This window comes from Leucoraja erinacea, chromosome 18 (assembly GCF_028641065.1).
Source record: "Leucoraja erinacea ecotype New England chromosome 18, Leri_hhj_1, whole genome shotgun sequence".
In the NCBI taxonomy this organism is placed as follows: Eukaryota; Metazoa; Chordata; class Chondrichthyes; order Rajiformes; family Rajidae; genus Leucoraja; species Leucoraja erinaceus.
Window position 1 is genome coordinate 29,556,748 of NC_073394.1, and position 24,516 is coordinate 29,581,263.

The following is a 24,516-nucleotide window of genomic DNA, read 5'->3' on the forward strand; positions in this document are numbered from 1 at the left end:
TATGAAGTGCATAGCCTAAAGTTGTAGGACAACTTGTTCTATTTGACCTTATTTGATTGTGCACACTTGGGTGATTGCATTCGTCGAAACAGGATGAAGGTTGCAATCTTCCACCCCAAAGTTTGGATGGGATTATGGTGTTGAAGGCAGAGATACAGTTAATAAATAAGAGTCTTTGTTGTCTACATGTTCCAGGGTTGAATTTAGGACCAGGGAGATGGCATCTGCTGTGGAACTGTTGTGAACGTAAAGGGCCTGTCCCACTTGGGCGACATTTTAGGCGAGTGCAGGAGACTCTGCGCTCGCTTCATGATCGCCACATGGTTGCCACATGTTCACTGGTGGTCTCTGGTGAGTCTCTTTCATGGACGCGAGGAGTTCCCGCATTCTGGGAACTAGTCGCGGCCTCGGTATGCTCGCCGCCAAGTTTTCAACATGAATTGGTCGGCATGGAGAAAATCGATAATCCTGTAGTCGTAGGTGCAGTTGTAGTGAGGTCGCTATGTAGTTATAGGTAGTCATTGGTAGTTTTAGTTAATTGCCTTTGCTGACCGGGCAATTTTAATGGCTCATTGGGGGAAAAAAACGTAAGCACATGTTTTCAGAACCAAGGATAACCGACTGGTAATGTTAAATGCCCGCCAAACTTCACAGCTGTATCTCTGGCTTATTAAAGTTGTCTGGCTTCTTAAAAGTGTCTCCACTCCTTCTCCCAGCCCTACCCCCTGTTTTAAAGGACATATCGTACACTGTGCTAGCCGTCGTAACTGTCCTGTTCATCGCGGTGCGTGTCTGTATCACCTTGGCTTTGCACCGTGTCAATTTCAGACAGCGCTCCCCCGATTTCCCTGGCCCCCGCCTTTGCGATGTGTTTGTGTGTGTGTGTGTTCCACACTGGCACTCGCCGTTCCAGTTCCCGCTTTCTCAGGCGAGTGCCGCGAACTTGACAGTCGCCGGCAGTCCGCTGAAAAATCGCCTAAGTGGGACAGGCCCTTAAGCAAACTGCAGTGCCTCAAAGTCAGGAAGTGGGGAAAGAGAAATACAGCTTTCTTCTGTCGTAATCATAATGCCATGGAGTTGAGCAGCAGAAATACTTCCCACAATGTCCATGCCAACCATTGCATTTCTATATTCTAATGCAACTTAATGAGTCCTAACCATGGCCTAGAAATGGTCATGCATCCGAAGCCGTGCACAATGGGCCCATTTAAGTATTTTATTATTGACCTTGCTGCTCCTAACATTAATAGCACCAAAGCCTCCAGGTGGGCATCAGGGTGGGGTACTGAAGAAAGGGAGAGATGCTATAGAACATATGTGAGATGGGATACCATCCTGGAGTAATGACATTAAAACCCAACGTGTTATGTTCCAAGGACAAAATGACCTGTGTTAGAGAATACATCAATTTGCTGTAACATTGCAAAAATGATGTCAGATGCTCAAGGCAGTATTGCTATCAAATTGTCGTCTTGAATTTCCTGAGAGGTGTGAATGAACCATCAACAGTGGCAATTATATTCAATTTCTGAAAAGTCAACTGATGCTCAGGCCCAGAGCACCCATACCACATTTCGTCTTTTTTTTTGTCTCATCTTGGAACCAGAATTTGTCTAATTAGCAGAGGTCCTTCCAAAACCAGTGCTGGAAGCCTGAAACAAAAGGGGAATTTCGAGTAATAGGTGTGTTTTCTCTAGGTGCTCGGATTTTCTTCCACATTGCAAAGACTTGTAGGTTAATTGCCGTCTGTAAATAGTCCCCAGTGTGTATGGTAGAACTAGTGTATGGGTGATTGCGGGTCAGCACAGACTCTGTGGGCTGAAGGGCCTGTTTCCACGCTGTCTCTAAACTAAACATGGAGAGGGAGAGAGAGAGAGAGAGGGAGAGATTCAGGTCGATGATCTTTTGCTTGAACTGGAAGAGGTATAACAGGTCTTGAACTAAATTGGAGGTGGGCAAATGCAGGAAATGTGAAAGGGAGGGTATGATGGGATTAAATGGCGACAGGGATGATTGTACAAGGGGATAGTGGTAGGACAAGTAAAGCACAAAAGGATCTTTGGGAGCAATGGAGTAATAGCAGTTTATGCTGTACATGAAAATGGGAGGTTGATTATGAACTGAAGTCTTTGAACTCTGTCCAGGTTTGAATGTTGCAAATTTATTCATCAAACGATGAGATATTTTCCTTGCTGCTGGTTGCCTGTAAATGCAAGAATAACGGAGCGGTTGATTAATGGTGGCGTTTCTTTGGAATGTCAAAGATTGAGGGGAGACTTGATGGAAATATATAAAATTATGAGGCATAGATAGGGGAGACAGTCAGACTTTTTCTCCCAGAGTGGAAATATTCAACACTAGGGGGCATAACTATAAGGTGAGAGGGGGAATGTTTGTATTGGAGTTGTGCGGGGCAGGATATTTATACAGAGGGTGGTGAGGGCCTGGAACATATTGCCAGGGGTGGTGGTGGAGGCAGATACAATAGTAGCGTTTAAGAAGTTTTTAGATAGGAACATGGAAGTGCAGGGAATAAAGGGCTATTGATCATGTACAGGCAGATGAGATCAATTTAACTTGGCATCTTGTCGTTGTCTTGTCATTTCGAAACACCCGGAAATACTGTAACTCTTTGACAATCCCAGTAGTGAACCCAAAACATCTTGTTCCTTCCAAGCATGTAACATTTGCCCTATGTCATGCTTGAAATCAATCAACCACTTTTGATTGGGGGTAAATAGGGTTTGATTTTCTTTTCACATGTCGAATATCTGGATGCTAATCTGTATTTTTCAAAGTGGTTAAAATAAATATTTTGCCTATTATATATTAGTTTGCACTCGCATGGATCAGACGATTGTGTTTGATCCCTGAAGCATGCTGGTTCAGGGAAGAGTTAGTTTGGTGGGAACAGTGGCAGTGAACATCAGGAGGGGTCCAGATCTCTGCATATTTAGAGCACTGGTTCAAGAGTCCACATGTGTCCTTCAAAGATCATTACCACTGGTGGATTAATTGATGAATAGAGATCTGGAATTGGAGGAGTGGATGGGTTCTAATTATGCATGTTGAATAGAAACTTGGAAGTGGTCGAACTATTTGGTGTCTGGTCACACGTTTAGTTTAAGGATACAGTGTGGAAACAGGCCCTTCAGCCCATCGAGCCCACGCGGACCTGTGATTCCTGCACTCAAGCACTATCTCGCGCACTTGTACAATTTTACCAAAGCCAATTAACCTATGAACCTGTACATCCTTGGAATGTGGGAGAAAAAACCCAGGCAGTCACGGGGAGAATGTACAAACACCGTACGCAAAACACCCATAGTCAGGATCTAACCCGGGTCTCTGGTGCTGTAAGGCAGCAACTCCACAGCTGCGCCACCGTGCCTCCCTATGTCGAATAAGGACTTGGAAAGTGGTAGACTCCTTAGTGTCTGGTCTTACGTTTTTAATCGGGACTTGGAAGATTGTTGGATCCTCTTGGTACCTGTGAGAAGAAACATAGAATAAGTGTATTCGTCTAGAATAGAGACCAACCAAAATGGGAGTCAGTAAACACTCCAATAGTTTTTCTAAAGGACAAGGCTCAGTTGCCTCAATGTTTATGTCCCTTTATGGAATTAACGTGTGACTGTGATCTCTTCTCAAGGTATAATGGGGGACATACAGCCATTAATGTGCTATTCTGACTGGTAATGAATTTGTTTGCTCCACAGGATGAAGCAGCTGAGAGCAGTGAGCAGGCTTGGCTGGCCTTTGGCACGGCAGTAATACACCGACCATCTTACCTCCTCGTGAAGACCCTCTCTCTTCGTTTGATCTGGAGGTGGGGTGAGTGGGAGCTCTTGCTTCCCGAAGCTCTCGGCCAACGATGGCAGGGGAGAAAGCCAGGCCCAAAGTGATCGATGCCCAGAAACTGGCCAACCTGCTGCAGAACGGCATGGACAGCACCCTGGTGATAGACAGCCGCTCGTTTGTGGAGTACAACGCTTCCCATGTGCTGAACTCGGTCAACATCTGCTGCTCGAAGCTGGTGAAGCGGCGGCTGCAGCAGGACAAGTTCTCCATCACTGAGCTCATTCAGCCTTCCTGCAAGATGAAGGTATTGTCCCTCCACTCTCTTCCCCCTTGACCCTTCATCCCACAGCAGTGCTCCCTTGAAGAGGCAGGAAACATTAACCCAAATGTACACTGCCCGCTATCTTCAATCCTTTTTATGTGACGTTTGTGCATGTGGGTTTATTTAGTTACAGTCTGGTTGAATCTACATGTGGCTCTGATTTTTGCATCCCATCTCCATCTGTCGGCCTCCCTCCTGTTCCCAGCTCTCCCTAAACGTTCAAAGGCACTGCTTGGTTTTCTGCCCCCCCCCCCCCCCCCCCCCCCCCCTCCTCCCTCCGTCCTTGGCTTAACCTGCTCCGGCTCCTGTGCAAAGCCAATAAAACTACTCGTAATGAAAGAGTGGATTAAGCTGGTGCTCTCGGCCTTGTGGTGATTGGATCTTAATGACATCATTGCCCTGACCCTGTGGAGCTAAATACTGTGGCAGATTGAGGGGACAACGCACAGCTTGCTGCCTGGCAGTGAGCCTGTGTGATTGATGCAGGGTGATTATGTGCCGCTTGCAAGCTTAATTATAATTTTGCCATCTTGAAATGTTGGATATATATTGGACAGTGCCAGATTATTTTTTTTCTCTCTCTCTCTCTGCTCCGCCACCCACCTCCTTCCCTCACCAAACCCTCTGTCTCAATCTCCATTCAAACCCTTGCTAATTTTTTTTTTGTGTTAAAGAAATGAGCTCTTCTCATTCACTGTTAGATAGTCAAGGAGTCGCTCATTTCAAATGCCATCTCCGTTTCGTCCAGGTGTTGCACAGTGGCGCAGAGGTAGAGTTGCTGCCTTACAGCACCAAAGACCCGGGTTCGAGCTTGACTATGGGTGCTGGAGCTTGACTATGTATGGAGTTTGTATGTTCTCCCTGTGACCATGTGGGTTTTCTCTGGGTGCTCCAGTTTCCTCCCACACTCCAAAGGTGTACAGGTTTGTGCGTTAATTGGCTTTGATAAAATTGTAAATTGTTCTTAGTGTGTAGGATAGTGCTAGTGTACGGGGTGATCGCTAGTCGGTGGGGACTCATTAACTGGTTTATGAGATAAATCGGTTACCCCTGAGTGTCAGAGGGTAGTTAATCTGTGGAACTCATTGCCACAGAGGGCTGTGGAGCCCGTCAGTGGATATTTTTAAGGAAAATTCCTGATTAAAACAGTGTCAAGGCGGAGAAGGCAGGAAAATGGGATTAGGAAGCAGAGATCAGCCATGATTGAATGGCGGAGTATACTCGATGGGCTGAATGGTCTAATTCTATTCATGTAACCTGTGAACTTGTAGCAGTGATCAGCCCATCTGAACTGCAACTTAGGCACTTTCTATTGATTAAGGTTCATTAAAGGTTTGTTTTTAAAAAAATCATCGGGGTTCCCGTGATAACTTGTTTGCTTGAGGTTCTGCATCTCACATTTCTGAGAGGTCCAAGCTTTGTTTCCGAGTCCGAGCTGAAGTAAGATCCTTGTAATAACATGTTGTGAACTCAAGGGAGAGTGTGTTCCAATGAAGAGCTGTCATCCGTGTGTGCTATTTTCCCATTTGTTTGTTGGCACTCCTGCAAGTTATCTTATTGTGGGTCTCGGATAAGCTAGTGTCTCCAGTTGTGTGCTTGACAGTGCATTGTCCTCAAAGAACAATGCTCCACAGGGTGCAGAGAAGATTTATGAGGATGTGGCCAGGACTCGAGGGCTTGAGCTATAGGGAAAGGTTGAGCAGGCTAGGGCTTTATTCCTTGGAGCACAGGAGGATGAACAGTGATCTTGTAGATGTGTATCAGGTCATGAGAGGAACTGGTACGGTAAAATGCACACTTTTACCCAGAGATGGGGAATTAAGAACCAGGTGACATACTGTAGGTTTAAGGTGAGGGGGCAAAAAATGTAATAGGAACCTAAGATGCAAATGTTTTTTTTATACAAAGGGTGGTGGGTATATGGAACGAGCTACTGGAGGAGGTAGTTGAGGCAGGTACTATCACAATGTTTAATAAAGATTTAGACAGCTATATGAATAGGATAGGTACAGAGGGATATGGGCCAAACGCAGGCAGGTGGGACTAGCATAGTTGGGGCATGTTGGTTGACGTGGGCAAGTTGGGCCAAAGGACCCGTTTCCACACTGTATCACTCTAGGTCCACCATTGATGGAAAGATTATGATGTTGCATTATTGACTGAAGACCAAGGATTCCACCACCAGCTCAAAGAGAACCAGAGCTCACTGTCAAATGGACCATGTTTACCTTGTGTTATCTGGTTGCTGCAAGGATGTTTATACATACCAAAGTGCAAAGATACTCCTAATAATTACACCTAACTATCCACAATGTTATCAGTGCAACCCTTCTAGCCCACTCTCACTTGTGTTCGCAAGGGGGAAATTCCCCAAATGGCTTCGCGGAACAGGTGTACTTATCTGAAGTAAACATAATGTAATAGTTGTGCACATTGAAACTGTCTCAGCCACTGCTTTCCCAGAGCAACTCCAGACACCCCACCTTAGGTTCCATGCACAGCACAGTGTGAACTCAACACTGATACTCCTATGAGTTAAAGTGGCAAGTCTGTGTGACACTGGTGTGACTTGAGAGATATTGTAAAGGGAACTGTGCAACTTTCTGCACTTTTTGTCTGCAGGAAAGAACTGCACATGCTGGTTTTACCAAAGAGAGACACAAAATGCTGGAGTATCTCAGTGAGTCAGGCAGCATCTCTGGAGAAACGGAACAGCTGAAGTTTCGAGTTGAGACACTTCTTCAGAGTGAGAGGCAGGGGAGAGGGAAACTAGGTATGAAAAAGTACAGAACAAATCAGAGGAAAGGTTACACACGTTACACAAAGAACTGCAGATGCTGGTTTACACCAAAGATAGACACAAAATGCTGGAGTAATTCAGTGCGCCAGGCAGCATTTTTGGACAAAAGGAATCGGTGATGTTTCAGGTCAAGGCCCTTCTTCAGACTGAGAGTCGCTGTTTGTTTTCAGCATTTCCAATATCAATAGTCAACGGCAGATAACTCTGTGCCCTTTGTGCCATTGTGCTCTTCTGCTGTTTCCAACAACAGTAAAGCAGCGGCTTCCCTCAGTCTTTTCAGTCCAAGAGCATGGCTTTAACAATAGCTGTAACGAAATGTACTTGGGGGAAGGATCAATGGCTCCACAAGGACCAGGGAATGACAAAACTTGGCAAGAGGAATAGAAGACCATAGCTGAACTCTACAAACACACACTGTTTGCAGATGAAGCAATAAGGTGTATGGAGCCCATTCCATGCTCTACTGAATGTTTCTTGTCAAAGTGTTTAAGCCAGTAAAACTGTACACTGACGGTCACGCATCCATTTACACTAATCCCATTTTTTTTAGACTTTAGACAGCAAGGAACTAGGCCTTTTGGCCTACTGAGTCCACACAGACCAGCAGTCACCCCATACACTAACCAACACACACTAGGGACAATTTTACAACTTGCCAAAGCCAATCAACATACAAACCTGTATGTCTTTGGAGTGTGAGAGAAAACCGGAGCTTACCTGGAGAAAACACATGTGGTCACGGGGAGAATGTATAAACTCTGTACAGAGAACACCCATGGTCAGGAGTGGAGAAACCCTGGTTTCTGGTGCTGTAAGGCAGCAACCGTTGCACCAGGGTGCTGCCTAATTCTTCCCACGTTCTCTTAAACTTCCCACTCTCTTTCTCTTCAAATTTTAATAGTCATCTACCATTGGCAATTTAAAACGGACAATCAATATATCGAGCTGCATGTCTTTGGGATCTGGGAATAAACCAGTGTGCAAAGTGGAAAATTGCATATGGTGACAGGGAGAACATGCAAACTCCGCATAGACAGCACTGGAGGTCAGGATTGAGTCTGTGTTGTCACTACTCTGATATGGCAGCTCTACCCATTGTACCACTGTGATATCCCCCTGAACACAAGGCTGGTAATATTTTCTTTGAACAAAGTCTGAGGGTAGATTTGCTTGAGGTATGTAAAATTGTGAGAGACTGGGTGAACGGGAAGTACAAGTTCTCTTTGGAAGAAAGCACAGTTACTGAGCAGCATTGTTTAAATTAATTGTGAGAAGAATTAGAGGGGAGTTGCAGAAGACGACAAGCAGTGGAGGTCCCGAACTCACTGGAAATATTGGAGGAGGTAGAAAGTCTCATGTTTTTAAAAGGTGTGTTGACGAGACCTGGAAAAGCAAGACCCGACAGAGCTGGGAAGTGGGACTGATCTAAAATCCATTTTGTCTAGTTTAGTTTAGAGAAACAGCGGGGAAATAAACCCCTCTGCCCATTGAGTCCTCACCGACCAGCAATCCCCGCACATTAACATTGCCCAACGCACACTAGAGACAATTTTACATTTATACCAAGCCAATGAACCTACAAACCTGTACTTCCCAAGTGTGAGCGGAAACAGAGATTCTGAGAGAAAATCCACGCGGTCATGGGGAGAAGGTAGAAACTCCATACAGACAGCACCCGCAGACAGGATTGAACCCGGGTCTCTGGCACTGTAAGGCAGCAAATCTGCCGCTGCGCCATCTGAAATCCATTTTGGCTGAAATCCATGGGCCTAAACGGCCACAAGGGGCGCCACATGATGGTAGCCTCTGCCTACAGTATGTATGTTTTTATGTCCATCTTATTTTTATTTTTAGTCTGTTTAAAAAGAATGCGTTGGATTATTTCTTAGCATTTTTATGTGGGGGAGGGTAAGGGGGAAACTGGTTCCCAACCACTTCCTGGCGAGGACCCGACTATTCTCCGAGTCGCGTCCTTGTCCCCCTCCCCCCCTCGCGTCCTACTTGCTGGATTGACGCGGCATTTCCTGCCGGAGACCGACCAGAGCGGGCCGGGCGCTGCCTTACCTGGGATCGCCGTTTGAAGCTCCGGAGTGTTGGGCCTGCTGCTTCGATATCGTGGAGCTGTGGTTTGCTGAGCTCCCAGCCGTGGGCGGCGCTGACTTCAACATCGCGGAGTCCTGGGATCCCTTTGCCGAGGGCCGCCAGTGTGGAATCTCCGCCCAGCCCGGCCTGTGGACTTCGGGAGCCGCGGCCTCCAGTAGGAGGTGGCTGATTCGAAGGTCCAAGCCGCTGAGGATGTTCTTCCATTCCGGCGTCTGAGCTCCATCGTCTCTGCGAGAGGGCCTGAGCATAGAGCCGCCTGTAGCGGCGACTGCGGAGGGCTCGGGAGGCCCCGACCATGGGTGAACAAAAGGGGGAGGATGACTGAACTTTGGTGCCTGCCGTCACAGTGGGAAACCTTGATTCCGCTGTGTGGGGATGTTTGTGTTAAAGTCTATCGTGTGTTGTGCACTTTATTATTCGTATGGCTGTATGGTGACCCCAAATTTCACTGTACCAGTTGGTACATGTGACAATAAATGTCTCTTTTGAATCTCTTGAATGGTCATGATATACTGAATGGCCGCCTCCTTGGTTGTAAATTTCTGTGATCCTGTAACTGGCCCAGTTGACTTGTGCCCGTTCTCTGAAGCTGCACCTTCTCTTGCTCATTCAGTGCAGACCTATAGATTCTTCCTTTGTAAATTTACATTCTATTACCATAAGAATCTGTATCCACCACTCTTCTGAACAGTCCACTTCTCTCAACTCCAGGAAATCAGAACTGGCTGCTTCTTGACCCTGGTTATTTTTTTTATTCCAATTTTCTTAAGGCACCTGGTTGGGAATGATTCTCCCCACTGACCTAATCAAATCTCTCCTTAACCCCTGCGGTAAACTGAACAATTTCAAGGATTTGTGCTTCTTCACCCAACTGAAGTCTCCCGTACAGGGTTCCCTTCTATAATCACCATAGTTCTCTCGATAACATCTAAATCCAGTAAAAATTCTTCCATAAGAATATGCTTTGTGTGGATTTGCAGTCAGTTGTTTGTGGAAGCATAGAATTGAACTTCACAATTAAAGCACAGAAAGAGGATATTTAGCCCATCAAATCCAAGTATCACAGTTTGATTTCGCCCTCTATGAACATGATTTTCACTCGTGCCTTTGGAACGCCCAGACTAACCCTCATCCCTACAAGTTGTTTGGTCTGGTTCACAAACAGCCCCTGCTCGTTAAAAAAAAGTAAACAGATTACCTCACATTTTGTCTATATCTGAAAATATGGGTTCCAAGATTTACCAGAATGCTGCCCTGCATTGGAAGATATCATCTAAAGTTAAGCACGAACAGGGTGGATAGTCCCTACCTTTCCCCCCCCAAAGGTGGAGATATCAGACCAGTGGGCATTGATCTTGTGGTGAGAGGAACAAAGTGTGAAGGAGATGTGCAGAGCAGAATTTTTGCACTGAGCGTGGTGGGTGCCTGGATGCAGATGTTAGCAAAAATGTAGAAACTAGGAACTGCAGATGCTGGTTTACCAAGAAAAGACACAAAATACTGGAGTAACTCAGCATGTTAGGCAGCATCCCTGCAGAACGTGCATAGATGAAGTTTTGGGTTGGGACCTTTCGGTTTGAAAAAGGGCCCCGACCCAAAACTTCACCTATCCATGTTCTCCAGGGATGCTGCCTGACCTGCTGAATTACTCTAGCATTTGTGTCTTGTCTTTGAGTTGGCCCACATGAGCAAGGATAGAACATCATCTCTCTTCTTTAGTCAGAGGGTGAATGAAGCTGTACATTCATTGCCACAGGTGGCTGTGGAGGCCAAGTTAATGGATATGTCTAGGGCAGAGAATGGCAGATTCTTGATTACTAAGAGTGTCATGAGTTATTGGGGAGAAGGCAGGATAGTGGGGTTGAGAGGGATCGATCAGCCATGATTGAATGTTGGAGTAGACTTGATGGGCCGAATGTCCTAATTCTGCTCCGATAATGTATGAATATTAATAATTTTAAAGGATCATTTATATCCACCTCGGTAAAGTCAACATAACATCATCGGCACCTGTGGGAGAGGATTGAATTGTAAGTCTTGATTAGTTCCTCATGATTTGAACCCACGGCCTTGTGACTCAGAGGAGAGTGTTCTCCTAAGTGCTGGGCTGCTCTGAGGTCTGGGACGTGTGCCTATTCAAATGCCGACCGTTATCTTGTTGCACTTTAGCACCATGTGTGGCAGATTAGCCGCTTATGCTTGAGGCTTCGATTGCTTCCTAACCACTGCTCTCCATCAAAATCATCAGCACTCATCGTTTAAATGGGACATCAGAAAAGATGTTGATCTGTTCACTGGGGAGAACAAACAGTTGGAGTTACTGCTAAACATCTGTGTCCTTGTGGCCGCACGTTTCTCCAGCGCACTCAATCGCATCGGTGAAAATTACTTCACTTGGTAAATGTGGGGGGAGAAAGGGAAGGGCAGGACATTTTTCACTGAAGTAAATATGAGATTAAGGTTTGTCTTGTGCAGTGTCCCATTAGTCACCTTCAGTTTAGTTTAGAGATACTGCGTGGAAACAGGCCACTGACCAGCGGTCCCTGCACATGTACACTATCTTACACACATGTGGGATAATTTTCCACATACACAGAGCCAATTAACCTACATATCTGCGCGTCTTTGGAGTGTGGGAGGAAACCGAAGATCTCGGCGAAAACCCACGTGGTCACAGGGAGAATGTACAAACTCCTTGCAGACGGCACCTGTAGTCGGGATCGAACCCGGGTCTCTGGCATTGCAAACGTTTTAAGGCAGCAACTCTACTGCTGCACCACCGTGGCTGCCCACCTGTTAGCTATTCCGCCCACAGTTGGGTAGGGGGGGGGGGGGAGGGGGGGGGGGGGGGATACATGAAAGTCGATGGGGTGTTGGTGCTGGATTTTGCTAATGAGATCTGATCTACCTTCTGATCTGAACCTCCAACCAAGCAATGCATAAGAGAAATGAGAAAGCAAGGTTTGACTGGCAGGGGAATCGATTACTCGATGTTATTGTCACCATGAAAGTAAAACGGAAACAGGTATGTCGAGGAATAAATTTGGATGTACAGGCGCCAGCATTTTCTGACATGCAGACCAAACGGAGGATGTTTTTTTAAATGATGAGAGCACAAGGGTGAATTTCCACACAAGCCTCTAGTAGCCAGTACTGCCTGCCTGAGGTGCAGACCTGTAAAATAGGCCAGGAGACTGTCTCCATGGCAACATATCAAGTAATAAGCTGCAAATTTTGCAGAAATGTGGCTGTGTTCGTACTTCATGATTCAAGTGAGAAAGAAAAAGCCATCCAGAGAACTGCCTGGATGGCTATGTTAGATATTGAGTTTTCTCCCCTCCCTTCCACCTACATTCCTTCCTCTGGCCTCCCAATTCACAACTCTTCAATCATTTAGTCTCATACCTTTTTTCCATCACCAGTCTTTGTCCAACTATCTGCCTATCAGAACTCCACCACCCTCTGCTCCCCCGCTTGCCTGTGTTCACCTTGTTCACCAGCCACGTTTAGTCCTGTCGTCCTCTTCTAGCTTTCTTTCCCCCCCCCTCCCCACAATCAGTCTGAATAATCTGAAATGTCACCTATCCTCCTGGGATGCTGCCTGATCTGCTGAGCTACTCCAGCTCTGTCTTTTTTAAAGTGTTTTAGTTTAGAGATACAGCGCGGAAACAGGCCTTTCAGCACACTGAGTCCACACCGACCAGCGATCCCCGCTTACAACAGCAATAAATGTCCGCTCTACCTGTTATATTTGAAAAAGGATGGTGGGAAATGAGAACTGGCATTGGAGGAGGAGATGGCAAGCTTGTTAGAATGTGGCTTCGACCTGAAGCATTGACTTGTTTCTCTTTGCTGCCTGAGTTTATCCAGCATTATCTGTCTAATCTCGCCCAAAATGACTGCATACAGCAGCTGTGACAGTCTGCTTGCTTTGACTTCATGATGAGCAAAAGGAAAGTTACGGCAACAGAACTTGATTTTCCAAAGGTGCAGATGAACGCATGCACATGGACCCGTGCAGACCCAGAGCATTAGTGCATGCACAGCTCACATGCATACAAACGTGCACAAAATATATACATGCCAATATGCAGACAAGGAACAGATGTGTTTGCATGCATAGATGTACAGATCTTGCACACATACAGAGTCACTCATGTGTACCGTATGTTATTTTTTTTACGTTTGAACTGGCTGCTCTCGTTCATTGTAAGGAAATGACAAAGGAACTCAGCAGGACAAGGGTGGCTGCAGATGTAAGGTTGTAAGCTTCTGTGGAGACCATCTAATCTGCACCGATCTCTCGGGGTCAAAAGAATGCCCTGTTTGCCGAGGGAATGATGTCACTGCTGGCACCATCTGTTTCTTTCGGGAAAGCTGGAGAGTCGATATGGGAGACCAAGTGAGGCAATGCACGCAGCTACTGTGTGCTGCGTAGATTATAGAGAGAACCCTGGAATGGAACAGCAGCAGGGAGAAAAATACTTGGTTATTTTGTGGCTCTTTGGAGGTTTAACCTTGTAAAGTGCATGAAAGACTTCTATAACAAATCTTGTGTTTTATGTTTTCCCAGTCCTTCTGGGCAGGGAGATGGAAAATCTCAAGTCTATTCAGTTTTTTTTTTCCCTCCGTGCTAAGCATCTGAAAATTGTTATTTTTGTTCCGGAGTGCATCATGAATATGATCGTCTTATTAAATCTCATTGCTGCGTCAATGTGACAGGCATTTCTGGTCACACGACTCTTGATGTGATCTTTGCATCAGTTAAAAAAGTGGGTGATGTGGAAAGAAGGAACTCCAGATGTTGGTTTACCAAGAAAAGGCACAAAATGCTGGAATAACTGCAGGTCAATGAGCATCCCTGGAGAACATGGATAGGTGACGTTTTGGGTCAGTACCCTTCTTCATGCTTCACTGGGTAATGTTTAGTTTAGCTTAGAGATACAGCAGAGAAACGGGTCATTTGGTCCACTGAGTCCACACCGACCAGCGATCACCCATACACTAGTTCTGTCTTATGCACTAGGTATAACGTACAGATGTGGATTCACCTACAAACCTGCACGTGTTTGGACTGTGGGAGGAAACTGAAGCACCCGGCGAAAACCCACGAGATCACAGGGAGAAGGTACAAACTACATACAGGCAGCACCTATAATCAGGATCAAACCCGGGTCTCTAGTGCTGCACGACAGCAACTCTACCACTGTGGCACATACATTGTACCTTCTGGAGTGAAAGTTAACCATCTTATCTCAAGACTGACTAGCTGAATGTAGTACTTAATCGAGACCTCAAAGCTGTGTATCTTTTGATCTTTCAAACCTATTTCCACCGCTGAGCAACAAAGCTTGTCCCCATCTAAAGGGTCGATGATACAAGGCTTTCCTTTATGCTTTCCCACCTAATGGCTTTTGCATTAGGAGACTGCCTACATGATATGTTCCTGAAATATACGAGGTTGCTCTTTGAGCGAGCCTGATGACAGTAATTTATTAGGTGATGTTTTTGGTCGGGACCCTTCTTCAGAATGACTACATGGAGAGAAGGGGGGGGGGGGGGGGGAACAAATCCCGCTCCCCACTGCAATCCGTTTCAGGAAGGGTCCCGACTCGAAAGGTCACCTATCCATTTTGTCTAGAGATACTCCCTGACCTGGTGAGTTACTCCAGCATTTTGTGCCTGTCTGGTGTAATCTGCACCTGCAGTTCCTTGTTATTACAGATGGAAAACATGGTAGAAACAGCAGTTTTTGATGCTGCATCTCAGCTGTTGGGACCCAGGTTCGATCCAGAACTCCAGAGCTGTCTGTACGGGCTGTGTACGTTCTCCTCCTGAATGTACTCTGGTGCATCTTTTTTCTCCCACATCCCAATGACATGCTGGAATATCATTTGACTGATGGCAATGTCGGTTAATAAGCATGAAATAAGGAAATGATGGACATACGAAAAATAATAAGTTTCAATGTTACTGGGAAATAGGGAGAGGGGGAATGGGGCATTTGACACTGAGTCCATGCTAGCTCCAGGGAGCGATGAGCTGAAAGGTCTCTTGTCTCATTGTAATGCACGGTGGCTAGTTGCTCTATGTTGCTGAGATGTGCATGTTTACAGCACGCTGCCCCAGCAGTGCTCGAGTGTCTGAGCTGCATTATGTCATGTATAAACAATGCATGAATGCACTTTGGTTGTATGATGTCACATCCATGGTAGTTATTTGCACATCTGTTTTGCATTTGTATGTTTTTGTGCAACTGTTAAAATAGAGACTGGTGAAATAGGCTTTGTCATTATGTTACAACTTGTGTTATCCACCCTTTATATCCCTTGGATTGGTTAGTCATCAGACTAGTTTTTGTTGTTCTCGTGGAGACCTTTCTGCCCCTTACATGTTTTGTTATCTTATGAGCAGTGCAAAGGATAGCAACATGGGCGGTTGACAATATTGCCATTGGGTGAGCTGTTTTAAAGCAGCAAGCTTAGCTTGGGCACGGAGCCAGTGATATAGCAGAAGCGGGCAGCACAGTGACGCAGCTGGTAGAGCTGCTGCCTCGCACCATCAGAGATGCGTGTTCAATCCTAACCTCCAGTGCTGTCTGAGTGGAGTTTACCCATTCTTCATCTGACTCAAACATTTTCCTTCCAGTGCTCCGGTTTCCTCCCACATCCAAAAGACGTGCTGGTTTGTCCGTTTATTGGCTGTTGTGTAGTGAGCAGATGAGAAAGTAGGATAACATAGAACTAGTATGAATGGATGGCCGGTGGTCAGTGTGGACCTGGTGGGCCGAAGGGACTATTGCCATGCTGTATCTTTAAACTGAGCTAGTCAGAGCCCAAATGAAGTAGCAAGTTTAGGATCAATTTGGAGGGAGGGTCAGGTGCAACATGGTTTTAAAACATGGAGAAGCTCTAAATACTCAGAATGGATTCCCAACAATAAAGCAAAATGTGACCTGGATGTTCTTAAAAGGTACACCGAGCTGAAAACTGATAATAGCTTCCATTAATTGAGAAGGGGAACTCCTACCAAGAGATGATCTTCCCAATTCTTCATAGCGTGGCTTCTCAACTGGAGTGAGCTTCCAGTAGAGTAATCCTTTCTTCACACTGGGTGTGGTCACAGATTGACAGCGTTTGTGTGCATTAGGCCATTGATTGCATGGAACATGGTGCAGAGCTTCCACCCTTGAATCCCTTAGAGGGAGAATGCCAGCCCTTCAAGATTATACTGGGTTCCCTGGGATTGAAGATTCATCTGATTATTGCAAGCAGCCCAGGAGATAACATTTCAGGGTATCTAAAATACAAGTGCTTTAGTTTGCATTATTTTGCTTCACATTTTCATTCTTTAATTAAAAAATAAGTTGGGGATGGAAAGAAATAGGGGACGGTTGTTTGAACAGTGGAGGAAGTCAGAGTTGGCAGGTCTTTTAAGTAAACCTCCAGAATTTTGTACATATGGTCGTGGGAGGGGTTCTGTTTGGTGTGGATTGTTCATGTTTTGGATTTTGACAGCAACTTGTATGTTCTACAGCAGTCCACAAGAGATAATTTGATAGAAATTATTTCTGGGCTTGACGAGTAGGATTTAGAGAGGACATTTCCTGTAGCTGAAGAGTCTAGACCCAGGGATCATGGTTTCAAAATAAGGACTGTTGAGGACTGAGATGTGGAAAAATCTCTTGTGACAGAACATAAAAGAGTGTAGTGTAGGAACAGACTCTTCGGCCCATAATGCCTGTGCTGAAAATGATGCCAAGTTAAACTAATCTCCTCTGTCTGCATGTGATCCATTCCCTGCATATCCAAAAGCCTCTTAAATGTCACTGTTGTATGTTCCTCCACCACAACCTCTGGCAGCACGTTCCTGCCACCAACCACTCTCTGTGTCGCCAATAATAACTTACCCCACACGGTGTCTCTGTTAAAGTCTAAAGTTCCTTTAAACTTGGCCACTTTCACCTTAAAGCTAGGCCCACAAATCTTTGACATCACTGAGGTTGATGCATCTCTGGAATTCTCTACCCTAGAGGGTTGTGGGGCCTCGGCCACTGTTTCCATCCCAATATATATTGAAATTAATAGAATTTGGAAAATGGCAGATAATGGAGCTGAGTTAGAAGAGCAGGCATGAGAGGCCAGATGACTCTTACGCCCAATTTCCAAATGACAAATCAGTTTTTACTGGTGGGTCGGTGATGGAGAGAATGAACAGTTTTGAGTGTTTATATATTGGATGACCTGTCCTGTCCCCAGCATATCAATGTTATTATGAAGACGGAGCATCAGTGCCTCCATTTCCTTAGAAGTTTACAAAGATTTGGCAAGCAATGAATTCTCCCACTAAATGTCTACAGGTGCACTGTAGAAAGTATCCTGACTGGCTGAATTATGTTACTGTGCGTCACTTCCACCATGCAAGACACAAGAGGCTGCAGAGAGTGTTGGAGTCGGCTCTATCCATCACAGGCACAGCCCTCCACACCATTTAAAACATCTTCCAGAGGTCCTGCCTCAAGAAGGTGGGCAAGTATCATCGAAGATCCCCAACATCCAGCCTTTCTCTCTTCTCATTGCTACCATGGGCCAGGGGTGTATAGAAACCTGAATCCCACATGCCATATTCAAGAACAGTTACTTTTCTACAGCCATGAAGTTCTCGAATGGACCTACACAACCCTAATCCTATTTCAGCAATGGAACACTGCAGACTACCTTTTGAACTGCCATAGACTTGTTTTTTATTTCTGACTGTGCTCTGCATTAACGTCTTGTTTCTGCACAACCTTCTTCTGTTCACTGTCTTGCATAATGTATGTTTTGTGTGTTATCTTGGCATGTGCCTGTGATGCTGCTGCAAGAATGATTTTCTTTGCATCTGCACCTCACTGTACTTGTGCATCTGACAATAAACTTGACTTGACCATAGCAGACGGGCACAGCGGCAACACAGTCACTGGACTGGATGGATCCAGTCATCTTCTGTTCATGTCGCGGCTGTTTCAACAATCAGGTTTTGCTCACACTCTGTACGCCGCGTGATATCATCATGTCGCACCTTCCCTTTTTCAAAGGCTCTCTGTATATTGGGTTGGGGTGAACGGGGGCATGGAGAGGGGGTGGTAGGAGGTGTTGGAGATTGTTCTTGTAGATGGGAGTGGTGTTTGGCCATCCTGACACTGATGCCAGACTGTAGAGATGGGAGAGCTAATGGGGTTGGGAAGTCATGTTGCTGTAACTCAGTGGCTCAGGCAGCTAGATATCTGGAGACAATGGATAGATGATATTTCAAAATATCACCTCTTCATTCTCCCCAAAGATGGTGCCTGACCTGCTGAGTTACTCCAGCATTTTGTGTCTCTCTTTGGTGTAAACCAGCATCTGCATTTCCTTGTTATTACATGATAATTACAAATGCTTCAGTCTAGGGCAGATTGAAAGGTCTTTCCTGAGATATTACTTTTAATGCTTCCTCATTGTTGTTTGAGAGGTAGTTTGGAGAAATTCCGGTGTTGCCAGGGCAACAGAGTTTCCAGACAGTTGGATGTTAATCCTATTAATACTTAAACATGCCTTTATTTCACAAAAGGACACAAAGTGCTGGAGTAACTCATCAGGGTCAGGCAGCATCTCCAGAGAGCATGGTTAGGCGACATTTCGGGTCGAGACCCTTCTTCAGACTGATTGTAGGGGAGGAGAAGGAAGCTGGAAAAGGGGAGAGGCGGGACAAAGCGTGGCAGGTTATAGGTGGGCATGGTCTTTTACTCACTCCCGTGTGAGTTCTGCAAGTCACAAAGGAGTATAACACATTTTCCAGTGAACTGGTGAATGTAACAGTAGTGGGCAATGTACAAGCATTCCTGAACTCTGTTCAGGCCACCTGATCCCTGGCATTCCAGCCATCCCTGGCTCTGGCACACACCAGCCCTGCATACGGACACTGGCCCCGGCCACTCCCCAGCTCCCATGCTTTGGCTATGCTCCCTGCTTACACCCGGCGCTTCCCAATCGCATCAACCAGGCGCCAAACCATCAGAATTTCCGAACAAGCAAATGTTGGATTATCAGGAGTTTTACTGTAATTTTCCAGTGAAAATGATCCACAGGGATATTTGTGAATGGGGAATGTGGTTACCTGCTTACACTTCTTCCTTTAGATACCATACAGTTCCACATGTTGTTTTATCCCTACATATTAAATCTCAATGCCATGGAGTATTAGAGAGGTCGGCACAGAGCTCGCGGGGACTGAGCTCGGGTTTAGTTTTTAGTTTAGAGATACAGCGCAGAAATAGGCCCTTCAGCCTACGGAATCCAGCGATCCCCACACACGAACACTATCCTACACGCACGTGGGACATTTTACACATACACCAAACCAATTAACCTACAGATCTGTATGTCTTTGGAGTGTGGGTGGAAACCGAAGATCTCTTAGAAAACCTAGGGGGAGAACGTACAAACTCCGTACAGACATCACCTGTAGTTGGGATCGAACCCAGGTCTCTGGCACTGTAAGGCAGCAACTCTACTACTGCGCCACCTCTAAGAATGTGCAGATGTATTTGAGATAAGAGGGTTGCATGCAGCTAGATCTCAAACACTTCACACCTTGGCTTGGTTGGCTACAGCAGATGAGGGGAATGGTCCCAATACTTCCCACATTGGGTGGCTGGGGAGGTGCCCAGTGCGGATGCCTTTGGATGAGTTTTAGTGGCTGAGAAATGCAGAGAAGCAGCGTCTGGAAACACTTTGAAGGGTTGCCAATCATTGTGTAGTCCAAGAGTTAAAGATTAGTCTGACAGACAATGCCCAGAGCAGTCTGGAGAAGAAAAAGAAAATTGCTGGACCATTACAGAAAATCATGTGCACTTTCTTTTCATTTTGCTTGTGATTAAAATCGTTGGATGCTGGACGAAATGGGGATTGTCTGACTGGGGCGGGGGCTGCGGGGAGAGATGTTGAAGAGGGATACTATGTGATGAAATCTCCAGGAATCTGTCCAGCCAGAGTTGGCAACTGTGTATGTTGCAGAAAGAAAATTGGCTCGCACTAAATTGTGAGAGACCGAGTAGGATGTTGGGGCAAGATCATTTTAAAGTGCCACCACGCTGGTTACAGGCAGGTCATCTTAAATGGGGCTGGAGTGTGCGGCTGTAAAATAAACGTGCATGATCTATGATATCGCATGGTTGATTAAAAACATAGAAAATAGGTGCAGGAGTAGGCCATTCGGCCCTTTGAGCCAGCACCATCATTCAATATAATCGTGGCTGATCATCCAAAATTAATACCCTGTTTCTGCTTTCTCCTCATTTCCCTTGATTTCATTAGCCCTAAGAGCTATATCCAACTCTCTCTTGAAAACATCCAGAGAATTGGCCTCCACTGCCTTCTGTGGCAGAGAATGCCACAGATTCACAACTCTCTGGGTGAAAATGTTTTCCTCATCTCAGTCCCAAATGGCCTACCCCTTATTCTTAAACTGTGACCCCTGGTTCTGGACTCCCCCAACATCGGGAACATTTTTCCTGCATCGAGCCTGTCCAATCCCTTAAGAATTTAATATGTTTCTTTCTCTTCTCATGTTATTCCCTCTCATCCTTGTAAATTCCTGTGAATATAAACCTAGTCAATCCATTCTTTCGACCATCCATCCATTCATAGACCGACGTTGGGAGTGGTTTTCAAAGCTATGCATCAGTGATGAATCAGAAGCGTTAATGTACATGATAGCGTCATGCATAACCTGTCAGCAATAGCTTGGTGGTTTCCTCATGTGATTCAGGCGGCTGTCAGTTCAAATCCCACTCGTAATCCCCAGTGGCAGCCCAGCCCAGTACTTGGAGACTGCCGCACATGCTGTGGCACTGACTTTTGAATGCGATGGGTCTTGCCCTCTCTCAAGTTAAAATATCAACAGGTCACTTGCAATTAGAAGTAAAGCGAATCATTCTCCCTGATCTCCTAGCCAATATTATTCCACAACCAACACCTGTAATAATGTGTAGGATGGAACTGCAGATGCTGGTTTACTCCAGCATTTTGTGTCAATGGACCTGTAATAATTTCAGTTTAGCTTGGAGATACAGCATGGAAACAGGCCCGTTAGCCCACCCAGTCCAATGCGATCATTGATCACCTGTTTGCACTGATTCTATATTTTCCCATTTTCTCATCCCTTCCTTACACACATGGGACAATTTACAGAGGCCAATTAACCTACAAACCCCCTCACCTTTGTGATGGGAAGAAACTGGAGCACCCGAAGGAAACCCACACAGTATAAACACCATACAGACAGCACCCGAGGTCTGGATTGAACCCGAGTATCTGGGGCTATGAGGCAGCAGCTGTGCTACTGTGCCGCCCTGTATCATCTGGATTGAGGCTTGGATAGAATGGATGTGGTGAGGATTTTTCCACTGTGGGAGAGTCTAGGACTAGAATTCATAGCCTCAGAATTAAAAGATGTTTCTTTAGGAAGGAGATGAGGAGACATTTCTTTAGCCAGAGGGTGGTGAATCTGTGGAATTCTTTGCCACAGAAGGATGTGGAGGACGTCAATGAATATTTGTAAGGCAGAGATAGATAGATTCTTGATTAGTACAGGCATCGGAGGTTATGGGGAGAAGACAGAATGGGGTTAGGAGTGAGAGATAGATCACCCGTGATTGAATGGCAGAGTAGACTTGATGGGCTGAATGGCCTAATTCTGCCCCAATCATTAATGACTGTATGTATCATCTGCTTATTACCTGGTGTTTGCGAGATTGTGCTGCATTCAAATGGCTGCCATGTTTTCTCACATGGAAATAGCAATGGCATCTCAAGGTTACTTTGTTCAGAGCAAAGATCTTTAGGACAATACAACGATGCAGCTATCTTACAGCTCCACCAAAGATGGATACAAAGTACTGGAGTAACTCAGCGGGTCAGGCAGCATCTCTGGAGAAAAAGGGTGGGTGACGTTTTGGGTTAGGGCCCTTCCTCGGTACACATTCACAGTACACTATAGTCCTGAGTTTGTTCCTGACCTCCAATGCTGTCTGTGGTAAGTTTGCACACTCGCCTTGTGAGTGCACGGGTATCCTCTCTGCTCTGGTTTCTTCCCACAGTTTAGCAGTATATTAGGTTAATTGACAACTGCCTCATGTTAATTGCCTCATGTGTGGTAGGAATAGAGGGGTGTTCATGCTCAAGTGTGGGAGAATACATTACAGAGAAATAAAAGGGAGAATCCCCTGAGAGCCAGCATAGACTCAATGGACCAAATGACCCCTTCTTTATCATTAATAAATGTAAAATAAGGGACCTCCTGATGTCAAGAAAGGCTGTGAAAATGCCTAGTTTGTTTCAGAAGATGTACGTGTCATGTGAGTTTATGTAAACCTTTCTTTTGTGTGAGCGTGCACAAGCTGACACATCAGACGCAGTGGAAGGAGAGGTTTCTGTGCATCTGAATACTGCAGTTTGCAGCTAACCACCAGTCCTCGCTCCAAGGGACAAGGCAACAATCCGCAGCCTCTGCTTCAACATTCTTGTGGAGTGATGTATTGCAAACCTGTTCTCGCTATGTTACTGCTCCAGGCACATGAAAGAAAACAAGAATGACTCAGATCCCAAAACGTAAATGACGAACCAAGGGTTATGGCTGACTTGGGTGGGCCCCAGCATATGTGTCTTTAAATCTGATGGGAAATCAGCTTGAGCAGTGAGAGTGAGGGGTAAGAGTACTCTGTTACAATGCATGGTGTTTTCATTTGTGGATGTACAGCCTTGACAGGCTTCAATTACTGCATGGGTCTGGTATGAAGCTGTCGCCTGTAGTAGCGACTCGCATGAGAAGGTTGGAATGCGCAGCCCTCAGCTGGAAGGATATCCTCCTGTGCATTTGACTCCATTTAGAGCATAAACAACAAGGAACGTTTCTCTGGAAGCCACTCTGACATTGTCATATGGAATGCAGTTAGCACAAGTGTGATTTGCTAGCCTGCAAGAGAGTTGCACATCCCTGAGATTTTATCACAAGCTATTCCATCCAAGTACTCTATGCTCAAGCACTGACCCATTGGGAGCCTAATCCTCATGGAGTCATACAGTGTGGAAACAGGCCTCTCTGCCTAACTTGCCCACACCGGCCAACATGTCCCACCTGCCTGCATTTGGCCCGTATGCCTCTAAACATATCCTCCACATGTAGTTGTCTAATTATTTCCTAAACGTTGCAATAGTCCCTGCCTCAACTACCTCCACTGGCAGCTCGTTCCATACACCTATCACCATTTGTATGAAAAAGTTACCCCTCAGATTTCTATTAAATCTTTCCCCTGTCACCTTAAACCTATGTCCTCTGGTTCTCGATTTTCCCCCGTACTCTGGGCCAGAGACTCTGTGCACCTGCCTGATCTATTCCTCTCATGATTTTATACACCTCTACTTGATCACCCCTCATCCTCCTGCGCTCCAAGGAATATATGTCCATGCCTGCTCAGCCACTCCCTACAGCTCAGACCCTTGAGTCCTAGCAACATCCTCGTAAATCTTTTCTGTATTCTTTCCAACTTGACAACATCTTTCCTGTAACATGGTGCCCAGAACTGAACACAATACTCTAAATGCAGCCTCACCAACATTCCTTTAGTTTCCACACTGACTGGAGTATCAAAACTCTCCTCTTTTCACTAGATAGTTCGTGATGGTCAGTCTTACTGCCTTTCTATACCACCTCTGATATTTTATTTTAATATACTGTAACCCAGAAATCTTCTTAGTCAATTTCTATCAATGAGCACAGTCAACTTTCCTTCCCTGATTGCTGGCCACAGTGTCCAGGGAACTGATCAAAAATTCCTTTCAATTCCATGTCGTGCTGAGAAGGTTGGAAGTTCCAGCCTCTTAACACCTAGCTCATTGCGTGATTGGTGAGGGAAGAAACTCGTTCTGTTATATTCCGCAGATGCTATCAAATAAACCGTGTAACTTCAGTTGCATTTAGTAACTAACAGTGGAAATCTCTCTGCACAACCCACCACATCTCCACTGGTTTAATGTTTAAACTGTCCTGTTTGCAATGGAACTTCATGTTACTCCATTGGATGTAATGTGCTCATCCCTGGTGTGTTTACTGGTTCTGGTCTTCAGTACAATTATCCTTGACCTTAACATCAAATGCATTTTCTCACCCACAGTCTGCAACTTTTTAGTTTAGTTTAGAGATACAGCACCAAAACGAGCCCTTCGACTCTCCAAGGCCAAGCCGACCGGCGATCCCCACACACTAACATTATCTTACACACACTAGGGACATTTTGCAATTTTACCAAGCCAATTAACATCCAAACCTGTACGTCTTTGGAGTGTTGAAGGAGACCAGAGCACCCAGGGAAAACCCACGTGGTCATGGGGAGAATGTACCAACTCCATACAGACAGGATGTAACCTGTGATGATCAACCCTTAGTCAGGCTCGAACCTGGGTCCCTGGTG

General features: G+C 45.6%; 1 protein-coding gene across 1 annotated transcript in view; it reads left to right on the forward strand.

The window, feature by feature from the left end:
* Positions 1 to 24,516, forward strand: part of LOC129705859 (dual specificity protein phosphatase 8-like) — a 197,157-nt gene that overhangs the window by 30,259 nt on the left and 142,382 nt on the right. Inside the window, exon 2 of the mRNA XM_055649704.1 lies at positions 3,720 to 4,105. Coding sequence (XP_055505679.1) covers positions 3,875 to 4,105 — 231 coding nt within the window. The 5' untranslated portion in view covers positions 3,720 to 3,874. The remainder of the gene's footprint in view (positions 1 to 3,719; positions 4,106 to 24,516) is intronic.